Source organism: Papio anubis, chromosome 7, assembly GCF_008728515.1.
Source record: "Papio anubis isolate 15944 chromosome 7, Panubis1.0, whole genome shotgun sequence".
Taxonomy (NCBI): domain Eukaryota; kingdom Metazoa; phylum Chordata; class Mammalia; order Primates; family Cercopithecidae; genus Papio; species Papio anubis.
In genome coordinates this window covers 112,020,644-112,039,251 of record NC_044982.1, presented here as the reverse complement: position 1 = coordinate 112,039,251, position 18,608 = coordinate 112,020,644, and the positions used below count along the sequence as shown (strand labels likewise).

The 18,608-nt window shown below is 51.4% G+C and overlaps 1 protein-coding gene across 11 annotated transcripts in view; it reads left to right on the top strand.

Annotated features, from left to right (window-relative positions):
- Window positions 1-416: 416 nt before the first annotated feature.
- Window positions 417-18,608, top strand: part of PSTPIP1 (proline-serine-threonine phosphatase interacting protein 1) — a 42,146-nt gene continuing 23,954 nt past the window's right edge. For 7 of the 11 annotated variants that reach the window (XM_021940778.2, XM_003901248.4, XM_021940774.2 and 4 more), the window contains exon 1: window positions 417-923. In XM_021940778.2, coding sequence (XP_021796470.2) covers window positions 888-923 — 36 coding nt within the window. In that variant the 5' untranslated portion in view covers window positions 417-887. The remainder of the gene's footprint in view (window positions 924-18,608) is intronic. The other 4 variants (XM_031668452.1, XM_021940779.2, XM_021940773.2 and 1 more) reach the window with 4 other exon arrangements.

Here is an 18,608-nt window from a genome sequence, read left to right as displayed (position 1 = left end):
TGCCTGCTCACCTCACCTCTGTGTGCTCACAGCCCCCCAGAGCACAGCTGTGTCTGCCCCCAGACTGTGGGACCCTTGAGGGCAGGACCTGGTTCGGGTCCCGGAGCAGCCCGGGTTTGATGCATGACAGATGCCCTAGGCCTGGGTAAGCCCCTCAAGAATGGTTTGCTTGTGCGGGGTAGAGAGTCTGGCATCTCTGGGCCCAGCCTGGAAGGGCGCTGGGCTGGCCGGCCAGTGACACACCTGGGGTTCCTGGGCCCCTCCTGGCCACACTGTCGGTGGGCCTCAAGCTCCCTTAGCATATGACCTCTGGAATAGTGAGCCCGCGCCTCTGGAGGGGCAAGCAGAGGCAAGAGCAGGATGGCAGGTGGCAGGCGGGGCTGCACAGGGGAGCACAGCAACTCCACTTCCTGTGGGCGAGGGCCCCACGCCCGCCCGGGGGGAGGTTGCACAAACCTTCCTGCGCAGGCCTCGGGCTGCCTGCCTGCCTGGCCTGAACTCCAGCCTGCCTCTTCCACTGGCCACTGCCTCCCACACAGGGCTGGCATCCCTGTTCCCTGCTCTGGGTCCCAGACTGTGTCCTCCATCACCGCAGGGTCGGCGAGGGGCTGGGCTGGACACCAGGGCCCGCCCTCCCATCACTGAGCTCCACTCCTTCCTCATTTTGCTGCCGATTCTAGCCCCAAACAAAACAGGTTGAGCCTTTTCCTCCCCTCGGCAGCTCCTCTCTGGCTCATGGCTGCCTTCTGAGTGCTGCAGACGGCGCCGGCCGGGAAGGGGGGCCTGGGCCAGCCCTGCCAGGACTGGGACGGTGCTGCTGGCGCCTGGCCCTCCATCAGGCCAGCCTGTGGCAGGAGAGCAAGCTTTGCCGCGGCAGACGCCTGAGGATGATGCCCCAGCTGCAGTTCAAAGATGCATTTTGGGTGAGTGAGGATGGTTGGGGGCACTGAACAAGTGGAGCGGGCAGAGCTAGGCTGAAATCTCCATGCAGGTGATGGGATGCGGCTCTGAGAGGGGAGCTTTCTCATAAAATAGTGGTTGATTCTTGGTCTTAATAGTCATGGAGGTGACCCGGGCCCCCACCCTTCTGGATTGGAAGGCAAGTGGACTCCATGAATGAGGGTCCTCCTTTCTGCTGCCCCAGCTGTTTTCTCCTCTGGGAGACCTCTCCCCACAGCAGGAGCTCCTCAGAAGAGGGTAACACATGGGTGGGGGCTTGAGGAGGATGTGTGGGGCAGCAAAGGAGGGGTCACAGATTTAGAGACCAGACAAACTTGGGTTCAGGTCTTGGCTCTGTTACTTATAGGCTGGGCAAGTCATTTCTGTCTCTGAGCCTCAGTCTCTCCATCTATATAATGGGGATAAATAAAAATCAACACACCAACTAAAGCATTGGATCAGCAAGGGGATCCAGTGCACTAAAGACCCCAGTCCCTTGCCTCACTCCAAATGGTAATTCTCTTTCCCTCACCCAGCCCCTTGTCCCTTGCAGACCTTAGGGATCCTTCAAGGAGGCAGCCAGGCGGGCAATTGCTTGCTTACTTTCTTAAATTCAACACAGGCTTAAATCAAGTCATTTCCCCCATGAAATAAGGGCGCCCAGCCAGTGGTAGAGGTAAAGTGACTTGGCCCGGGCCACGTAGCCTGCAGCCCAGCTTGGACCCCCGGATCATCTCAGCATTTTTCCAGCTGTCCTTCAACTCCCCCTCTGCCCCTCAGCTCCAGCTGTGCCCAGGGCTCTGGGGAAAAGCTGAGACCTCTCTGGTTGGAGCTGGGGAATATGGCTGTCCTGGGGTGCTGCCTCCAACCCCGAAGAGGACTCTCTGGCCCTCGGCTCAGCCGGCTGAGCCCCAGCCAACTGCCCTGCCCTCCCTGGGCCCTTTCCTGGGGCTGCAGCCAGGAGGATGAGAGCCACGGAGCCAGGCCTTCCTTCCCTTCCGGCCAGCTCCACTTGGGGCCTGTGGCCAGCGTGTGAATGTTCTGCTTCCTCTGCACTGACTGCACAGTAGGCAAAGGACCCCACATGGGGAGGGCACCTTGTGCCTTTCTGGGCCTCAGTTCCCCCATCTCTACAAAGACAGGGTGGGCGCAGCCCAGATAATCGAATGGAGGCAGAGCTGCCTCAGCCCAGCCGGAGGACCAGGCACCAGGATGCTCAGGGCCCAGGCTGGCAGCTGGAGCCCTGGGGGGTGGGGGATGTGAGTCACCACCTTGCTGCCCTGCCTTGGTGTGCAAAGTTGGGGGAAGGGGTAGGGCCTGGAAACCCAGTCCACTCTAGCCCAGGGCAGGCCAGGACCCCTTGACTATCTTATCACCGAGACCTCTGTCCAGGCCCAGAGCCTAGTGCAGAGCTGGGCAAGGAGCAGCCCCTATGGCAGGATCTGGGCACAGGTAGGGGTGGCATATAAGGGATCAGGGTGTGGCAGCAGCAGCAGAAGCAAGCAGCCAGCGCCTGTGGAGCTTCCTGAGCGGCATCCTGCCCACACTCTGAGCTCGTCGCACCTCTGGGCTTCCTGGCCTCCAAGTGCCTGCTCCCCTCTGTGGCTGGCTCCCTGGGTCTGGGGTGGGCATATAGTTTCCCTAGGGAAGGCCAGAGCAGGAAGGGGAGAGAAGTAGCCAGTGGGAACCTTTCACACTGAGTCTGGGCCGACGCCCCGAAAGGTCACTGTACGCATCAAGGCATCACCTGCCCCAGGGCTCTGGATTCTAATACCTCTTCCTGATGCTCAGCCCATCCCAGTGCATAACAACTAACATTTGCTGAGCACAAAAGATGTGCCAGGTGCTGTTCTCAAGATGAATGCATATTCACTCATTCAATCCTTCAAACAGATGCTACTGTTCTCTCTCTTATTCAGATGAGGAAATTGAGGCACAGAGACATTAAGAGACTTGCGCAAGGTCACACTGCTGGGATTAAACCCTGGCAGGCTGGCTGCAGCACCTGTGTTGTCTCAGGATCCCTCTATCTTTCATATCACTGGATCTTTTGGCTTCGGGGTAAGAGGAAATCCTCTTATCTCCCAGAGGGGTAAGAAGATCAGACAAGGTGGCTAGAACAATATTTTGAAGCTTCATTTGTAGACAAATCTGTAAAACAGAAAAGGCACACTACTCTGACCGCAGGTGTTATGTTAGGAACAGCCCAGCCAGCTTGGCCCTTGTCTGGGCCTTCCCCCACCCCAGCCCAAGGCACTGTCATTAAACCCTTCGGCCTGCCAGCACACTGTTTAGAAATGACTGGTTTTTAGGCCGGGTGCAGTGGTTCACGCCTGTAATCTCAGCACTCTGGGAGGCCAAGACAGATGGATCACTTGAAGTCCAGGAGTTCAGGACCAACATGGCCAACATGATGAAACCCTGACTCTACTAAAAATACAAAAATTAGCCAGGCGTGGTGGCATGCTCCTGTAATCCCAGCTACTTGGGAGGCTGAGGCAAGAGAATGGCTTGAACCCAGGAGGCGGAGTTTGCAGTGAGCCGAGATTGCGCCACTGCACTCTGGTCTGGGTGACAGAGTTGACAGAGTGGAGGGACCCTACTTTGGCTAAACTAGAAAGATCATGTTTGATATCACAGCCCTTCAGTTATCACCCATATCACCTCACCCATACAGAACACGGGGCGGAGGAGGGGAGCTAGCCCTGCTGTGTCTGGCTTTAGCTCACAGTAAGGGAGGAAGCAAAAGTGGTTTCTCAGGAGCCAAAGATGATTTCCCTAAGAGCTTTCCTTAAAGCTCATATACTACACTCCTAGGAGACGTCCCCTAGCTTTTACTCAGGTCCTGTGAACTCTAATTTCACCCACAATTTTAACGAACTTGGCTTGGGGTCTTTTAGCCTATAGATGTAGCAATTGGTGGCAGTCTGCACAGTACCTGATACACAGTTGGTGATGGATAAATGTTGGTGGAGAGGACATTTCACAGGCAGGGCAGTTAGCAGCCTGATTGTAAGGAAGGAGACAGAAACAGTCTGAAAAGCAGCTGTAATGGTACAGAAGTAGTGGGGACACTCAGCATGGGTGCAGACACAGTCCTGTCCCTCGGTCGACCTGTTTTTGTAATTGTATCAGTGTGACCACACAGTATTTATTTATAGCCTGATTTTAGCTGCAGCTGAGTGTTCAGATGCATGCTGCTGTAGGAGTGAGGCAGGGCAGACCAGCCACAGGGGAGGGAAGGGATAATGTGATTTCTGTGATACATGCAGATGATAAAGAGCATCATCCCTTGGCAGGAAGTTTGTAAATGAGCCTCAGAGTGGGACCTGTCAGTGAGACAAGGTTGAGTCTGCAAATCCCAGCTGTCCGAGCGGAGAGGGCGTTAGACCTCATGTTGTCTAGCCTAGCACTGAGTCTAAGGAGCTGGGAAACCCAGAGAAGGAAGGGTCCTCCCCCTGCCCCCAGTTTGTCACAGCTCCACTCCCAGTAGGCGGCCGAACTATTGCAAGAAATGTCTGTCTGTATCCTCTGCACAGGGCTGATGAGTGGGGTACCAGCTGAGGATGTGTTCATAGAATAAATGAATGGACAGTGAATGTCTCCATGGTCCATCTCCCTTCCTGAACCCATTTTTTACTTCATTTCACTTTTTTTGGAGACAGAATCTTACTCTGTCGCCCAGGCTGGAGTGCAGTGGCACAATCTCAGCTCACTGCAACCTCCACCTCCTGGGTTCAAGCGATTCTCCTGTCTCAGCCTCCCGAGTAGCTGAGATTACAGGCGTGCGCCGCCACATCCGGTTAATTTTTATATTTTTAGTAGAGGTGGAGTTTCACCATGTTGGCCTGGCTGGTCTCGAACTCCTGACCTCAGATGATCCACCCACCTCGGCCTCCCAAAGTGCTGGGATTACAGGCGTAAGCCACAGTGCCCAGCGCTTCATTTCACTTTTGTTATATTCTGCAAATATTTGGTGAGTAGGGCTCTCTACTAGGTGGTCCACCCTGGACCCCTGAGCTTCTTCACCCTGCAACATCTAATCAGATGAATGAGACTGTCTTGACCTGAAGGAAGCCATGGTCCAGTGCCAGGGCTGGAGGAATAACTGGGTCAGGCAAGGAGTGCTCTGAGAGGAGCAGCATCTCAACTGTGCCATCCCCTCCCAGGCCCCCCATCCCTCACAATATGTATGTCCATCTAATGGCCTTTGCAAAGATGTCATTAGATATTGTTTTAAGAGGGAAAATCTAGTTCTGGATCAGATTCTATTGAGATCCACATCCTATCCCTTTTAGGGTAGTTAAAAGGAAAAGTAAGGACCTGGGGAGGCTGGGCCACATGCACTACAGTGACCGTCACCCACCCTTTGGGTGGGAACCACCAAGGGGGTATGGGGACAATAGGCGTGAACTTTCCCCTTGACATGTGGGCGTCTCTCTCCTTTGAGGTTGGGCTCTGGCTCCATCTGGAAACCCCTGTGCCACACTGGGAGGAGCTGAGCCTCCCCAAGCCCATTTAACAGGTGACAGCATTGATGCTGGGTGGGGCAGTGACTCACCAGCTTCACACAGTGGGACTGGCCAGGCTGGTCCGCCCCTTCCCTATGTGGCACTCAGCCGCTGGTGCCTTTTCCCTCCCCAGTTCTGAGACGCTGAGATGCCCATTTATGAGACTACAGAGAAGGGGACTGAGGGGCGCTACTTTGACCTGTCACAAAGCTGCCTGTCTCTACCCCCAGACTTGTCTACCATGGCCCAGGGGCATTAGGAGAGCCTGACATTTGCTGGGCACCTGTTCTATCCTGGGCGTTTAAAGATATGTGTGTGTGTGTGTGTGTGTATATGTATAATTTAAAGTGTGTATGTGTGTGTGTATATATATATTTAAAGTGTGTATGTGTATATATGTACTGTCTAAAGAAACAAAATCGACTAATATAAAATCCTAAAAGGAAAGTGGGGAAATGGAGAAAACTAGGAAAAGAGAAAGCACCTTTAGTCTAATCACACAACTGCTAAGATATTGCTGTGTTTGGGTGAGATTGCCTTACATAGGTGCAAGCATACTGTGTACACAATTTCGTATTTTCCCTCTCTTTTAAAAATTTTTTATTTTTGCAGAGGTGAGGTCTCCCTATGTTGCCTAGGCTGGTCTCAAACTCTTGGGCTCAAGCAATCCTCCTGCCTTGGTTTCCAGAGTGCTGGGATTATAGGCGTGAGCCACCATGCACGGCCCTCCCTCCTTTTTTTTCTAGTATTCTAAATTTTATTTTAAATTGTAGTGAAATACACATAACATAAAATGTACCAGCTTACCCATTTTTTTGGTGTATGGTTCAGTAGCGCTAGTGTTCACAGTTTGCCACCCTCTCCTTTTTTTAGCGTAACTCACTCCATCAGGAACACTTGTGGGTGTGGACATGGGTTCCTCATTTTCGGCCACACCGATGTTCATGGCCGCACAGTGCTCTAGCTTGTGAATTTGGTGACTATGCTGTGATTTTTTTGCCCAATCCCCCATGGCTGAACATTTAGGTTACTGACAATTATTTATTATTCTGGACAGTAACACCATGGGTAGATCTTTGACTCTAAAGGTTTTTCACTTGGGGATGATTTCTTTGGGCAGAGGAGGCTAATGGCTCTTTTCCAGGGGAGGAGGCATTTCTGGGTGAAAGAGTGGGGACAGTTCTTTAGCCATGGGCACTAGCAGCCACTTTGGGATCCCCCATAGTCCTCTGGTTGGGCAGGAGCTTTTTCACACAGAAAGGAGGGACCCCAGAATGGCCTGGAAGGATCAGGGCCTGTGGGTGGGGCCCTGCTGGAAACTAGAGCCTGCTCTGACTTTGTGGAAGGCCTTGCAGCCCAGCAAACTGCTGTGGCTTTGAAGGCCCTGGACATCCTGCCTTTGCTGCCACCAAGTACCTTCTCAGCACCTGCCTGGCTGCATCTGTCAGAAGGAGTGAGGACGGAGGCTCTCCCTTTCCTGATTGGGAAAGCTCTTTAAGACCTGGTGTTCCCTGTAAAAAGCAGAGAGTATCTAGCAGTGTGTCTGGTCGGCAACCCATTGTGAAAAGTGGGGAAATATGCATTTATACTGGCACAGGCTTGTTGTATTGACAACAAAAATCTGTGGACGGATGCACAGGGAGCTCATTAAAGTGGTTGCCTGTTGGGAGAATGAGAGAAAAGAGATGGATGAGGGATGAGGCTGAGCGTCTGTGAATGTTTTCAGGATTGATGTTTTTATACTGTTTGATTTTTGAACCATATGAATGTATTAATTATTCAAAATTAAATCAAACAATTAAAAATGAAAAAGATGACATTTATTTCAAGTCCCATGAAGAATTTTTCCCTGAATCCCAGCTACTTACATCATCCCCTGAGGAGCAGCAATGCTGCCTGTTTGCTGAGTGCCTGTTCTGTGCCAGGCATGGTGCCATTCAGTCCACATGCTCCCAAACCCATCGTCAGTGTCTTCCTGACTCTGTGATGGGACCTAAGGCACGGCAGGATTAGGACCAGACCAGGGTCACCTGTGCAGGGTAGAGCAGGGACTCCCACCCAGGTCTGTCGAACTCTATTGCCCTCTGCCCCTGAATTCTAGAGAGTTTGTTCTTGCTTCTATTTTAATTTGTGTAGGATGAAAGGATGGCTCCCTACATATTAACATTGGTGTCTATGGATTTGGAAGTAGGATTCTCTCCATCCCCCATCTGATTTTCTGCAAGTCAATACAGAGTACCTGTGTCATTAAAAAGAAAATATTTAAAAAGAAAACTAAGTAATTCCTGCTTTCAAGACTGAGTTGGTGTTTCTACGCCAAATTTGTGGTTTGCTAGCACGCCCTTTCCACACACTGTGCATACTTTGTGGTACATGGGCCTCTGGTGACCAAGAACTTGGTTCATCTGTGCCCGTTCCACAGGACATGGCTGGCTGCTCAGGTGTTAGAAGATTGCAGAGGTTTGTGGTCTTGCTTGATCTGCTTTTGCGATGCCTGCAGATGGTCACTGCCAGGATTTGCTAGCTGCAGGGTTCTGGGTCGATTTGGTGTTCTTAATTCAATTTTATTCTTGATAAAAAACAAGATCTGCTTCTTGATGACCTGCTTTGTGCTCCAGTCCCCAGGAACCCACGTGCTTTTCCTGGCTGCTCCTGGCATCTACACAGAGCTAGGGCAGCCCCTGGGATGGAGAAGGAGGGCCTTTCTTTGGGCTTTGGAGGGTGGGTGAGGATTTGAGATGTCAGGAGGACAAACGGCACTCAAGGTGGGAGGCACGGCATGGGCAAAGGTGTGGAAGGGGGTTTGGAAGACAGTTTTCTGGCCCAGAGCATTGTGCAAGGTGACTGGTAGGAAGGGAAGGCACGAGCTGGATTATGAAAGGTCTCTGCCCTAAGTGGTGGCAGAGATACTTTCTTCTGCCTTTCTACACCCTCTCTGGTGGTGGCTGTTTCCTCTCGTGCAAAAGAAAACAGAGGCTGCAGGCTGTGAGTGGGATGCCCTTCCTCCTCACCCAGAGCCTGGCTGACGCTGCAAACCACACAATGGAGGGAACTTTGGGTGGAAACCAAGACTGCCTCTGCTTCCAGCTAGAGAGAATGATGCCCTGGGCCCTGGGCCGCCCACACCGGGACTCCCATTTGGGTTGGCTCTGGAAGGTTCCTCCCTCACAGACTCAGTAATGACTCATCCTCCAGGCTTAGAAGGAAATGGCTTCTTGAGAGGCCGAGGCGAGTGGATCACCTGAGGTCAGGGGTTCGAGACCAGCCTGGCCAGCATGGTGAAACCCTGTCTCTACTAAAAATACAAAAAATTAGTGGGGCATGGTGGCTCGTGCCTGTAACCCCAGCTACTCAGGAGGCTGAGGCAGGAGAATCGCTTGAACCCAGGAGGTGGAGGTTGCAGTGAGCTGAGGTTTCACAATTGCACTCTAGCCTGAGCAACAAGAACGAAACTCCGTCTCAAAAAAAAGAAGAAGGAAGCGGGCTTCTTCGAAGCCTCACCCAGCCCTCACCCACACTTGCTGGATGGCCTTGGAGAATCATTTTCCCTTTCTGAACCTCGGTTTCCTCATCTGTAGGATGTCAGGGTCATCATCACTTAAGATAAGGGCTTTGAGGATGGGGTGGCTCAGGGCAGTACTAAGGGACCACCTCCTCCTGCGGCTCAGGGCAGCGCTAAGGGACCACCTCCTTCTGTAGCTCAGGGCAGTGCTAAGGGACCACCTCCTCCTGCTCACCATAGTGGGGTAGCAGACCAGGAACAGGTCCCAGGGGACCCAGATTTATAATTGGATATGCACCTATAGGGTGAGCCTTATACATAGATCTTGCTGTTTCCAGAATGCCTCCTCCACTGATGTTCAGCATTGCATGTTATACTCCACCATTAGAGAATCATTCCTTTGGTTTCAAGTAACAAGATGATCTATGTTATCTCACTGAATTCCAGCAATAGTCCTGTGAGGTCAGTATTCTTATTACTGTTTTACAGAGAGGAAACTGAGCCTCATGGAAGGGATGTGGGCCTGGGGGATGCCACAAGCATGGAATTTCAGACTGGGCTAGGCCTGGATGCCACCTTCCCAGGTCTGGGTCAGAGAGCCCTTTGCAGTTAATGGGAGGGTGTGGTGGTTTTCTGAGGCCTGGCACACTGAGCAATGGGTGATGGAGCAGGCAGGAGAGTGACAGCTCCTCCCACTTGTGTTGACAGGCCACCCACCATTGGGCAACAGGAAGTGCCAGCTGGAACCCTGGAGACCAGCAACCAGTGTGGGGATGCGGTGGTCAGATGGAACTCAGGGCTTCCCAGCTGTGGCAACAGGAACGGGAAACAGTCACACTGGGGAGGAAGTGAGGGGGTGATGGGCTGCAGCAAGAGCATGCCTGCATGGCTAGAGAGAGTGACCAAGGTTGAGAGTAGTTGGAGATAAGGTCAGAAATAGAACAGCGGCCAGGCGGGGTGACTCACGCCTGTAATCCCAGCACTTTGGGAGGCTGAGGCGGGAAGACCACTTGAACCCAGGAGTTCAAGACCAATCTGGGCAACATGGTGAAACCACTTCTCTAAAAAAAAAAAAAAAAGAAAGAAAAAAAAAGTACAAAAATTAGCTGTACCTGGTGGTGCACACCTGTAGTCTCAGGTATTTGGGAAGCTGGAGTGGAAGGGTCACTTGAGGCCAGGAGTTGGAAACTGTAGTGACTGCATGATCGCACCACTGCACTCCAGCCTGGGCAAAAGAGCAAGACTGTCTCAAAAAAGAAAAAACAAAGAAAGAAAAGAAATGAAGCAGAGAGCCAGACTGTAGGACTGTCATTCTAAAAAATCCCAATGCCTAGGCCACACCCCAGGTCAATTACATCCCGATTTCTGGGAGTAGGACCTGGACATCAGTATTTTTCAAAGTTCCCCAGTGCCTCCATGTAGAACTTTAGGTTGACAGGCGTCAACATAGATAATTGTGGTAATTAGTTACCATTGCTGGCCGAGCGTGGTGGCTCATGCCTATAATCCCAGCACTTTGGAAGGCCAAGGTGGGAGGATCACCTGAGGTCAGGAGTTCAAGACTAGCCTGGCCAACATGGTGAAACTCTGTCTCTACTAAAAATACAAAAAATGTAGCCAGGTGTGGTGGTGCGTGCCTGTAATCCCAGCTACTTGAGAGGCAGAGGCAGGAGAATTGCTTGAACCTGGGAGGCAGAGGTTGCAGTGAGCCAAGATTGTGCCACTGCACTCCAGCCTGGGGAATAAGAGCGAACACTCAACATCAAAACAAAACAAAACAAAAATTACCGTTGCTGACAATGGGCATACATCTGGTTTGTACCATTTTCATGACCTCATTTGACTTACCTGAGTGAGCAGAGGTTAAAAGTTTTGGGGGTGGTGGTAATTATATGTAACATAAAATTGACCATTTTAACCATTTTTAAGTATTGATTCAGAGGCATTAAGAACATTCACTATTTCCTGAACTGCTTCATCATCCTGAACAGAAATTGTACCCATCAAACCATAACTCCCCACTCCTTCACCTCATACCTTGTTCTACCTCGATTCTACTTTCTAGCTCTATGGATTTGCCTATTCTAGTCATCTCCTATAAGTACAATCAGATAATATTTGTCCTTTTGTGGCTGGCTTATTTCAGTTAGCATAATGTCTTCAAGGCTCATCCATGTCATATCATGTGTCAGAATTTTCTTCCTCTTTATAACAAAATACTATTCCATTCTACACATATACTTTATTTTGTACATCCATTGATCCATTGATGGCCACTGGGCTGTTTCTTTGAGCTATTGTGAATAACACTGCCATGAACATTTGTGTACAAGTACCTGTTGAAACCCTGCTTTCAATTCTTTTATATATATACCTAGGAGTGGAATTGCTGGATCGTATGGTAATCCTTTATTTAACTTTTTGAATAACTGCCAAACAGTTTTACATTCCCATCAACAATGCAAAAGGGATCCAATTGCTTCATATCTTTGCCAACTCTTGTTAATTTCTATTTTTTTTTTAATCATAGCCACCTTAGGAGGCATGAAGTGGTATCTCATCGCAGTTTTGATTTACATTTCTCTAATAATTAATGATGTTGAGCATCTTTTCATGTGTTCATTGGGCATTTGTATACCTCCTTTGGAGAAAGTCTATTTAAGACTTTTGCCCACTTTTGAATTGGTTGTCTTTTTATTGTTGAGCTGTAGGAGTTCTTTATATATTCTGGATACTCATCCTTTATCAGAGATATGATTTGTAAATATTTTCTCCCACTCCGGAGTGTCTTTTCACTCTTTTGATATTGTCTTTTGATGCACAAAAGTTTTTCATTTTGATGAATGCAATGTGTCTACTCTTTGTTTTGTTGCCTATGATTTTAATATCATATCTGAGAAATAATCGCCAAGTTAAATATCATGAAGTTTTTCCCTATGTTTTCCTTTTAAAATTTTGTAACTTTAGGTCTTACATTTAGGTGTTCAATTCATCTTGAGTTCATTTTTGCATATGGTATAAAGTAAGGGTCCAGCTTCATTCTTTTGCATGTGGATATCCAGTTTTCCCAGCGCCATTTGTTGAAGTCTGTCCTTTTCTCATTGAACGGTCTTGGCACCCCTGTCAAAAATCAATTGACCATATATGTTAGGGTTCATTTCTGAGCTCACTATTTCCATTCTATTGGTTATATGTCTGTCCTTATGACAGTACCACACTACTTCAATTACTGTAGCTTTGTAGTAAGCTTTGAAATCAAGAAGTGTGAGTCCTCCAACCTTATTCTTCTTTTTCAAGATTGTTTTGGCTCTTCGGGGGCCTGAGTAGAGCTGCTTTTGTTGTTCCCATTTTATAGGTGAGGAGACTGAGGTCTGGACCCTCCTAAGTTTGCCCAACCTGGACTGGCCACGAGTCCATGACAGACTCCTCATCATATTCCCACCGTAGGCACACATAGGGAGACACTTGCTTTAGAGGGCCCCTGGGTTGTGGGCTCCTCCCTGCGATTGCTCTGCCTTCCAGCTCCCCAAGAAAGTCCATCTATGACGTCTCAACTTCCTTAAGGCCCACCAGCTCTCACTCTTCTTCAAGGAGGGTCTGGAGGGAAGGCCTGGAGGCTGGGTCACCAACTTCCTCAGTGGATCAAGAGAAGACCCTGCAAGGAATTAATGTCTGTCCCAGCCTCAGCTTGCCTGGACCTGAGGAGCCTTTAAAAATCAGGACTTCTGGCCCTGTGCAGTGGCTAATGCCTGTAATTCCAGCACTCTGGAAGGCTGAGGCAGGTGGATTGCTTGAGCCCAGGAGTTCAAGACTAGCCTAGGCAACATGGCAAAACCCAATCTCTATGACTAATACAAAAATTAGCTGGGGCGTGGTGGTGCACACCTGTGGTCCCAGCTACTTGGGAGGCTGAAGTGGGAGGATCACTTGAGCCCAGGAGGTCGAGGTTGCAGTGAGCTGTAATCATGCCACTGCACTCCAGCCTGGGCAGTTGCTGCCCAGGCTAGAGTACAGGGGCGCAGTCTCGGCTCACTGCAAGCTCTGCGTCCCGGGTTCATGCCATTCTCCTGCCTCAGCCTCCCGAGTAGCTGGGACTACAGGTGCCCGCCACCATGCCTGGCTAATTTTTTGGATTTTTAGTAGAGACGGGGTTTCACTGCGTTAGCCAGGATGGTCTCGATCTCCTGACCTCGTGATCCGCCCATCTCGTGCCTTGTGTGTCAGGCTGCAGAAATTTCATCCCAGGCCTCAGATAACTCCCAGTCCTCAAGGGAAGGAGCTTGTACTCAGGGTCCAGCCATCTTTTTGTTTTGTTTTGTTTTGTTTGTTTTTTGAGACAGAGTCCTGCTCTCTTGTCCAGGCTGGAGTGCAATGGCACCGTGTTAGCTCACTGCAACCTCCATCTCCTGGGCTCAAGCAATTCTCCTGCCTCAGCCTCCCGAGTAGCTAGGATTACAGGCACCTGCCACCACAACCAGCTAATTTTTGTATTTTTAGTAGAGATGGGGTTTCATCATGTTGGCCAGGCTGGTCTCGAACTCCTGACCTCAAGTAATCCACCCGCCTCAGTTTCCCAAAGTGCTGGGATTACAGGTGTGAGCCACTGCACCCGGCAGTCTTGACTTGAGTCCTACCTCTGTGTAGGCTGAGAGTAAAATGTTAAATAATGAATGGTCCCAGAGAGCACCAGACTCCTCACACAGCCCAGCTCCCCAGGCCTGGGGTAGGGGGAGCATCTGACTCTACTTAGAGCCGTGTTTCTCCGCAACGTGGCTCTGTGCAACATGTCCACTGGCTGTGTTGGGCAGAGTAGAGCAATTTCCCAGGCTCCAACATAGAAGCCTTTACTTGGCAGGCGCCATCTTTGTCTCTCACTCTGACATTAGAGCCCAGTGGCCCGCTTTGATCCTACTACACTGATGGGTGGCCCTGGGGAGCCCCTCAACTCTCTGAGCCTTGGTTCCTTGTCTGTAAACATTGTAGTAGTAAACCAACGTTAGAGGATTGAGAGTGGAGACGTGCAGGTTAACGGCCAAGCAAGGATAAGGAGCCCCGCATGCCGTCCCCTGCAGGTGCGGAGTCCAACTAGCCCCCAGGCACGGAAGGCCTCAGGCTCAGCTCCGAGGTCCTGAACCTGCTGAGGCTGGCAGAGGGGGCTAAAGGGCCTCCAGAGGCTGCCTTCAGGGAAGGGCATGGGCATAGGAGTGGGGCTCCCCTGAAGCTCTAGGGGCCCATCTCTGTCTCTTGAGCAAGTCCCAAGCCCAAGGGAGCCTGCCAGCCCTCACACCTACAGCAATTCACAGCCGCAAAGCAGGACACCCCATATCAGCCCTATAAGGGCTTAGGAGTCCACATATTCTCCCCAATTTACAGATGAAAAAATTGAGGCCAGAGAGTGGGAGCCACTAGTCTAGAGAAGTGTCCCAGCGAGGATGAAACTCAGTTCTTGTAAACGCCCCTTCCCTGGGCTCCTCTCAGTTAACATGCATGAATCCTTTCGGCTGCCCTTCCAGGAGCCCAGTGAGCGTCAAGTGCCCTGCATGACGCTCCTGCAGGTGTTGTCCATTTAGTCCTCAGAGCCCCTGGAAGCGGATGATGCTCTCATCCCCATCTTACAGAGGAGGAATCTGGGCCCAGGAGGTTTGTGACTCATGCAGACTGTGTGGAACGGGCCAGAACCAGAACCCAGTGCCTGAGCCTGTGCTCCTCTGGGACCTCCCTGGCAGGTGTAGGTGGTGTGGGAGGGCAATGCCTGGGGACGGGGGTGTGCAACAACAGTGCCTGGACCACTGGTACCCCTGGCTGGTCACTCACAGGCAGGAACCCATGTAGCAAGGAGCCCTGCTCTTCCTGTGAAGACAGCTGGACCCCTCCTGGCTGGTTATAGGGTCAGTGCCTCCTCCAGGGCTCAGGGTCTGGGGTGGCTCAGCTCCATCCTCCCCTGCATCAGTCACCCCCAAGGGCCCACGGCCTCCCTTCCTCACTTGCCCTCACTGTCGGCCTCTGCCTCCTGCCTCACCCACTGCTGGATCCTAGTGAGCCCCCGACTGCCAAATCAGCTTGGCAAGGGCTGTACAGAGCTGTGTGACCTGGACGAGTCACTGTTATCCTCAGTTCCTCACCTGCCTGAAAGATGGGACAGTAACAGCACAGTACTGACTTGACAGGGTTCCCTGAGGATTGGAGGGGATCATGCGTGAGAGCCCCACCAGGCACCCTACCCACTCAATCCCTTCCCCTGAATCTGGAACCTGGTCCTGGTTCCTATGACCTCCTGGGAAGGTCCTGCCCCTTGCTGTGCATGACTTGGCTCTCCTCAGTCTGGCCTCAGGCCACCTTTACAGACACCTGCTCCATCTCCCTGCACCTGTCTCTGTTACCTTGAAGCAGGCTTGCACAGGAACAGCACTAGCACTGGACTTCCAGGCAGCTGAGCCTGAGGGGCGTGTCTCCATCTACCTCTGGCCATCTTGTGTTTGCTCCTTGCCTCCTCTCTCACTTTTCTTCTCTTTTATTTTTCTTTTGAGACAGGGTCTTACTCTGTCACCCAGGCTGGAGTGCAATGGCATAATCTCGGCTCGTTGCAGCCTCTGCCTCCCAGGTTCAGGCGATTCTCCTGCCTCAGCCTCCAAGTAGCTGGGATTACTGGCGTGTGCCACCACACCCAGTTAATTTTGTATTTTTAGTAGAGACAGGGTTTCACTATGTTGACCAGGCTGGTCTCAAACTCCTGGGCTCAAGTGATCTACCCCCCTCAGCCTCCCAAAGTGCTGGGATTTCAGGTATGAGCCATCATGTCCAGCCCTCTCTCACTTTTCTGCATGTTTTGGTTTCATGACACAGGAGAAAGAAGTGGGAATTGGGCTGGCCCCATGAGAGTGCAGGAGGGAAGCAGGCAGGGGAACTGAGGTAGTGGGGCGCTTTCCTGCCTCGTCATTGAAAAGGCCTATTTAAAAGAACAAAGCTTTCAAGCCAGACAGACCTTGGTCAAAAGCCAGACGCCCCACAACATTAGAGAGAGTCATCTCTCTTGTCGTCACCTTCCTCATCTTCATGACAGACAGCTGCCTCGTGATCAGTATTGCCGAGGGCAGGTGCCACACTCATGCGCAGTGTGTCCTTGTCCAGTGCCTGTATTGTCCCCTTAGTGGGACCCCTGGGAGTCCCTGGAAGCTCACAGGGCTCTGATGGGGCCCCTGTCAGCCATGGGCCTGTGGGCCTCCCAGCACAATGGAGCCCAGCCCAGGCATCTTCGGGGCCCGGCCAGCTGGGCTGCTCAGGTGAGGGGCTCTGTAAGGCCCAGTAGAGGCCATCAGACTGGGACTCAGAGGAGAACCGTGGCACTCTGGAAACTCATTTCTAATCTCAAGGTCCTGTCAGCCCAGGTGAACACAGAGTTACTCATCTGACAACATTAATGCACATTTGTTCTCTAAAAACTGTCTGTCTTTGCCTTCTTGGCCCTCTCTGTTCAACACTTACCCTGGGCCATCTCAGACAGCTGTAAGTCATCCTCGTCCCATATTTATTTGCTTATCCATGGATCCCAGCAGCACTTGGGTCAGGGAACCCCTAGACAGCAAGTCTCTAGTTTCACATCTGAGGCTTGAGTCCTCTCTGTGGAACCAGACCTGCTTACAGACTGTAGTGATGGGCGCTCTCCACCTGTCAAAGCACCCCGCCCTCTTTCCATACAGCCACTCGGGCTCCTGGGAAGCCTTTCCTTGCATTGACCAGGAGTTGGCCTCCCTGTCTCTGCCCCCATGAGTCCTGGCCTGGGCTGGGAAATGCCAGTCACTAGTGCTCCCTCTGCTCCTGATGCCCTCACAGAGATCTCCAGGTGAGACTGGAACCTCAGCAGTTCCCTCACAGCTTTGGCTTGGAACCCTCCTTCCCTCCCTATCACCTTCCTCCTCCCAAATACTCTGGGTAAGCAACTGCCTTGTTTACTGAGGGCTCTGCCATCCATCCATCCCTCCCATCCACCCACCCACCCATCCACCCATCCACCCATCCATCCATCCACCCATCCTCCCACCTATCCATCCATCCACCCATCCACCATATCCAACCATCCATCCATCCACCTATCCATCCACCCACCCACCCATTCACCCATCCACCCATCCATCCATATCCACCCATCCACCCATCCATCCATCCACCCATCATCCATCCATCCATATCCACTCCACCCATTTACTCCATCCACTCCATCCACTCCACCCATTTTACCATCTGATCTATCTACCCATCTACCTATCCAATTTACCCATTCATCATCTAATTTATCTAATTTATTCCATCATCTGTCCCACCATCACCACACCCATTCCCTCCATCTGTCTGCCCAGTTCCTGCCCACCTCCACCACCACCACCTGCCTGCCTGTCCCACCCACCCCATCCATCCATCCATCCATCCATCCATCCATCCATCCATATTGTACCTGAGTGTTTGGTTCTTTGCCTGCCTCAATTTGCCAACCAGTAATGGTGGAGAGGAGTCCCATTGTGGGGTACTAACTGTAGGGCAGTGGAATGAGTCTGGTTGCTACTCATTGACTTAGCATGCCTCAGTTTCCATATCTATACAATGGGGATGATAATTCCTGCCTCAGAGGACTGTTGTAAGAAGTAGAGGAGACCAGTATGTCTGGCTTCCTTAAAGGTGCTGGGTAATGGGTCACTGAATCTGCAAGCAAATGATCTGGTCCCCTCCATGGGGCATCTCAGGAAGCAGCAGTCATAAGGCCTTGTCCTCTTGAGGGCCTCACCGAGGCGCTTCTCCAGCCTGTCACTCAGTGTGTCTGTGAGCAGTGTGGTGTGTAGGCACCGGGTGCCAGGATCCAGTGGGGAACCTGAAAGACCCCCTCTGCCTCCATGGAGCTCAGCCCTTCCTACCCCAGGTTCTCAGTCCACAGAAGACAAGCAACAGGAAATAGGTGCTAGCAAACCCACAGTGTCAGCCACACCGGCTACAGAAGTCACTGCTGGTATGAGAGAGGAGAGCACCCCAGCACCATGCGGCTCCGCAACTGCCATCCAAAACAGCTGGCCCTGACTCCCGAGGCGTCTGAGATGACAGGACAGGCAGGGAATCTACACTCCCTGTTCTGTTTCTTCACCCACCAATAAAAGATAATCTTTTTAAAAGTTTTTTTTTAAAAAGGAAGGACCTATCAACCCAAGGGCGTGTCAGCCATTAGAAAGATTTTCAGCAAGAATAGGAAGCCTTTTACCAGATGGTTTTTGAACTTGGTAGGGTGCAAGCAGAAACATTTTTCTTTCCTCTACCTTCCAAATCCGCTGCTAGGTCTTGCCTCCCCACCTGTGGGCCCATGCTGGAGCTTTCCTAGTCATCTTCAGGTGTAACCCAATCCAGTCCAACCTAGTGTCACAATTTCACTCTGTCATTCAATGTAAAGCTCCCCAGTCCCCCGACTTTTATTGGAAGCCTCTGATGGGGAAAAGAGAACAGGGTCGGTTTCCTCCCTTGCCACGGGGTACCCACACTGCACTGCCAGCTGCCTCTGGGGTCTCCATGGGTGGGGTGGGGCACGGGGCCATGACTGTAAAGGGGAGAAACGTCTCATTGCCCTGGTATTCTTGTAACTGGTGACAGCGAATGCACACAGGTCAGCCCTTTCTCTCCCT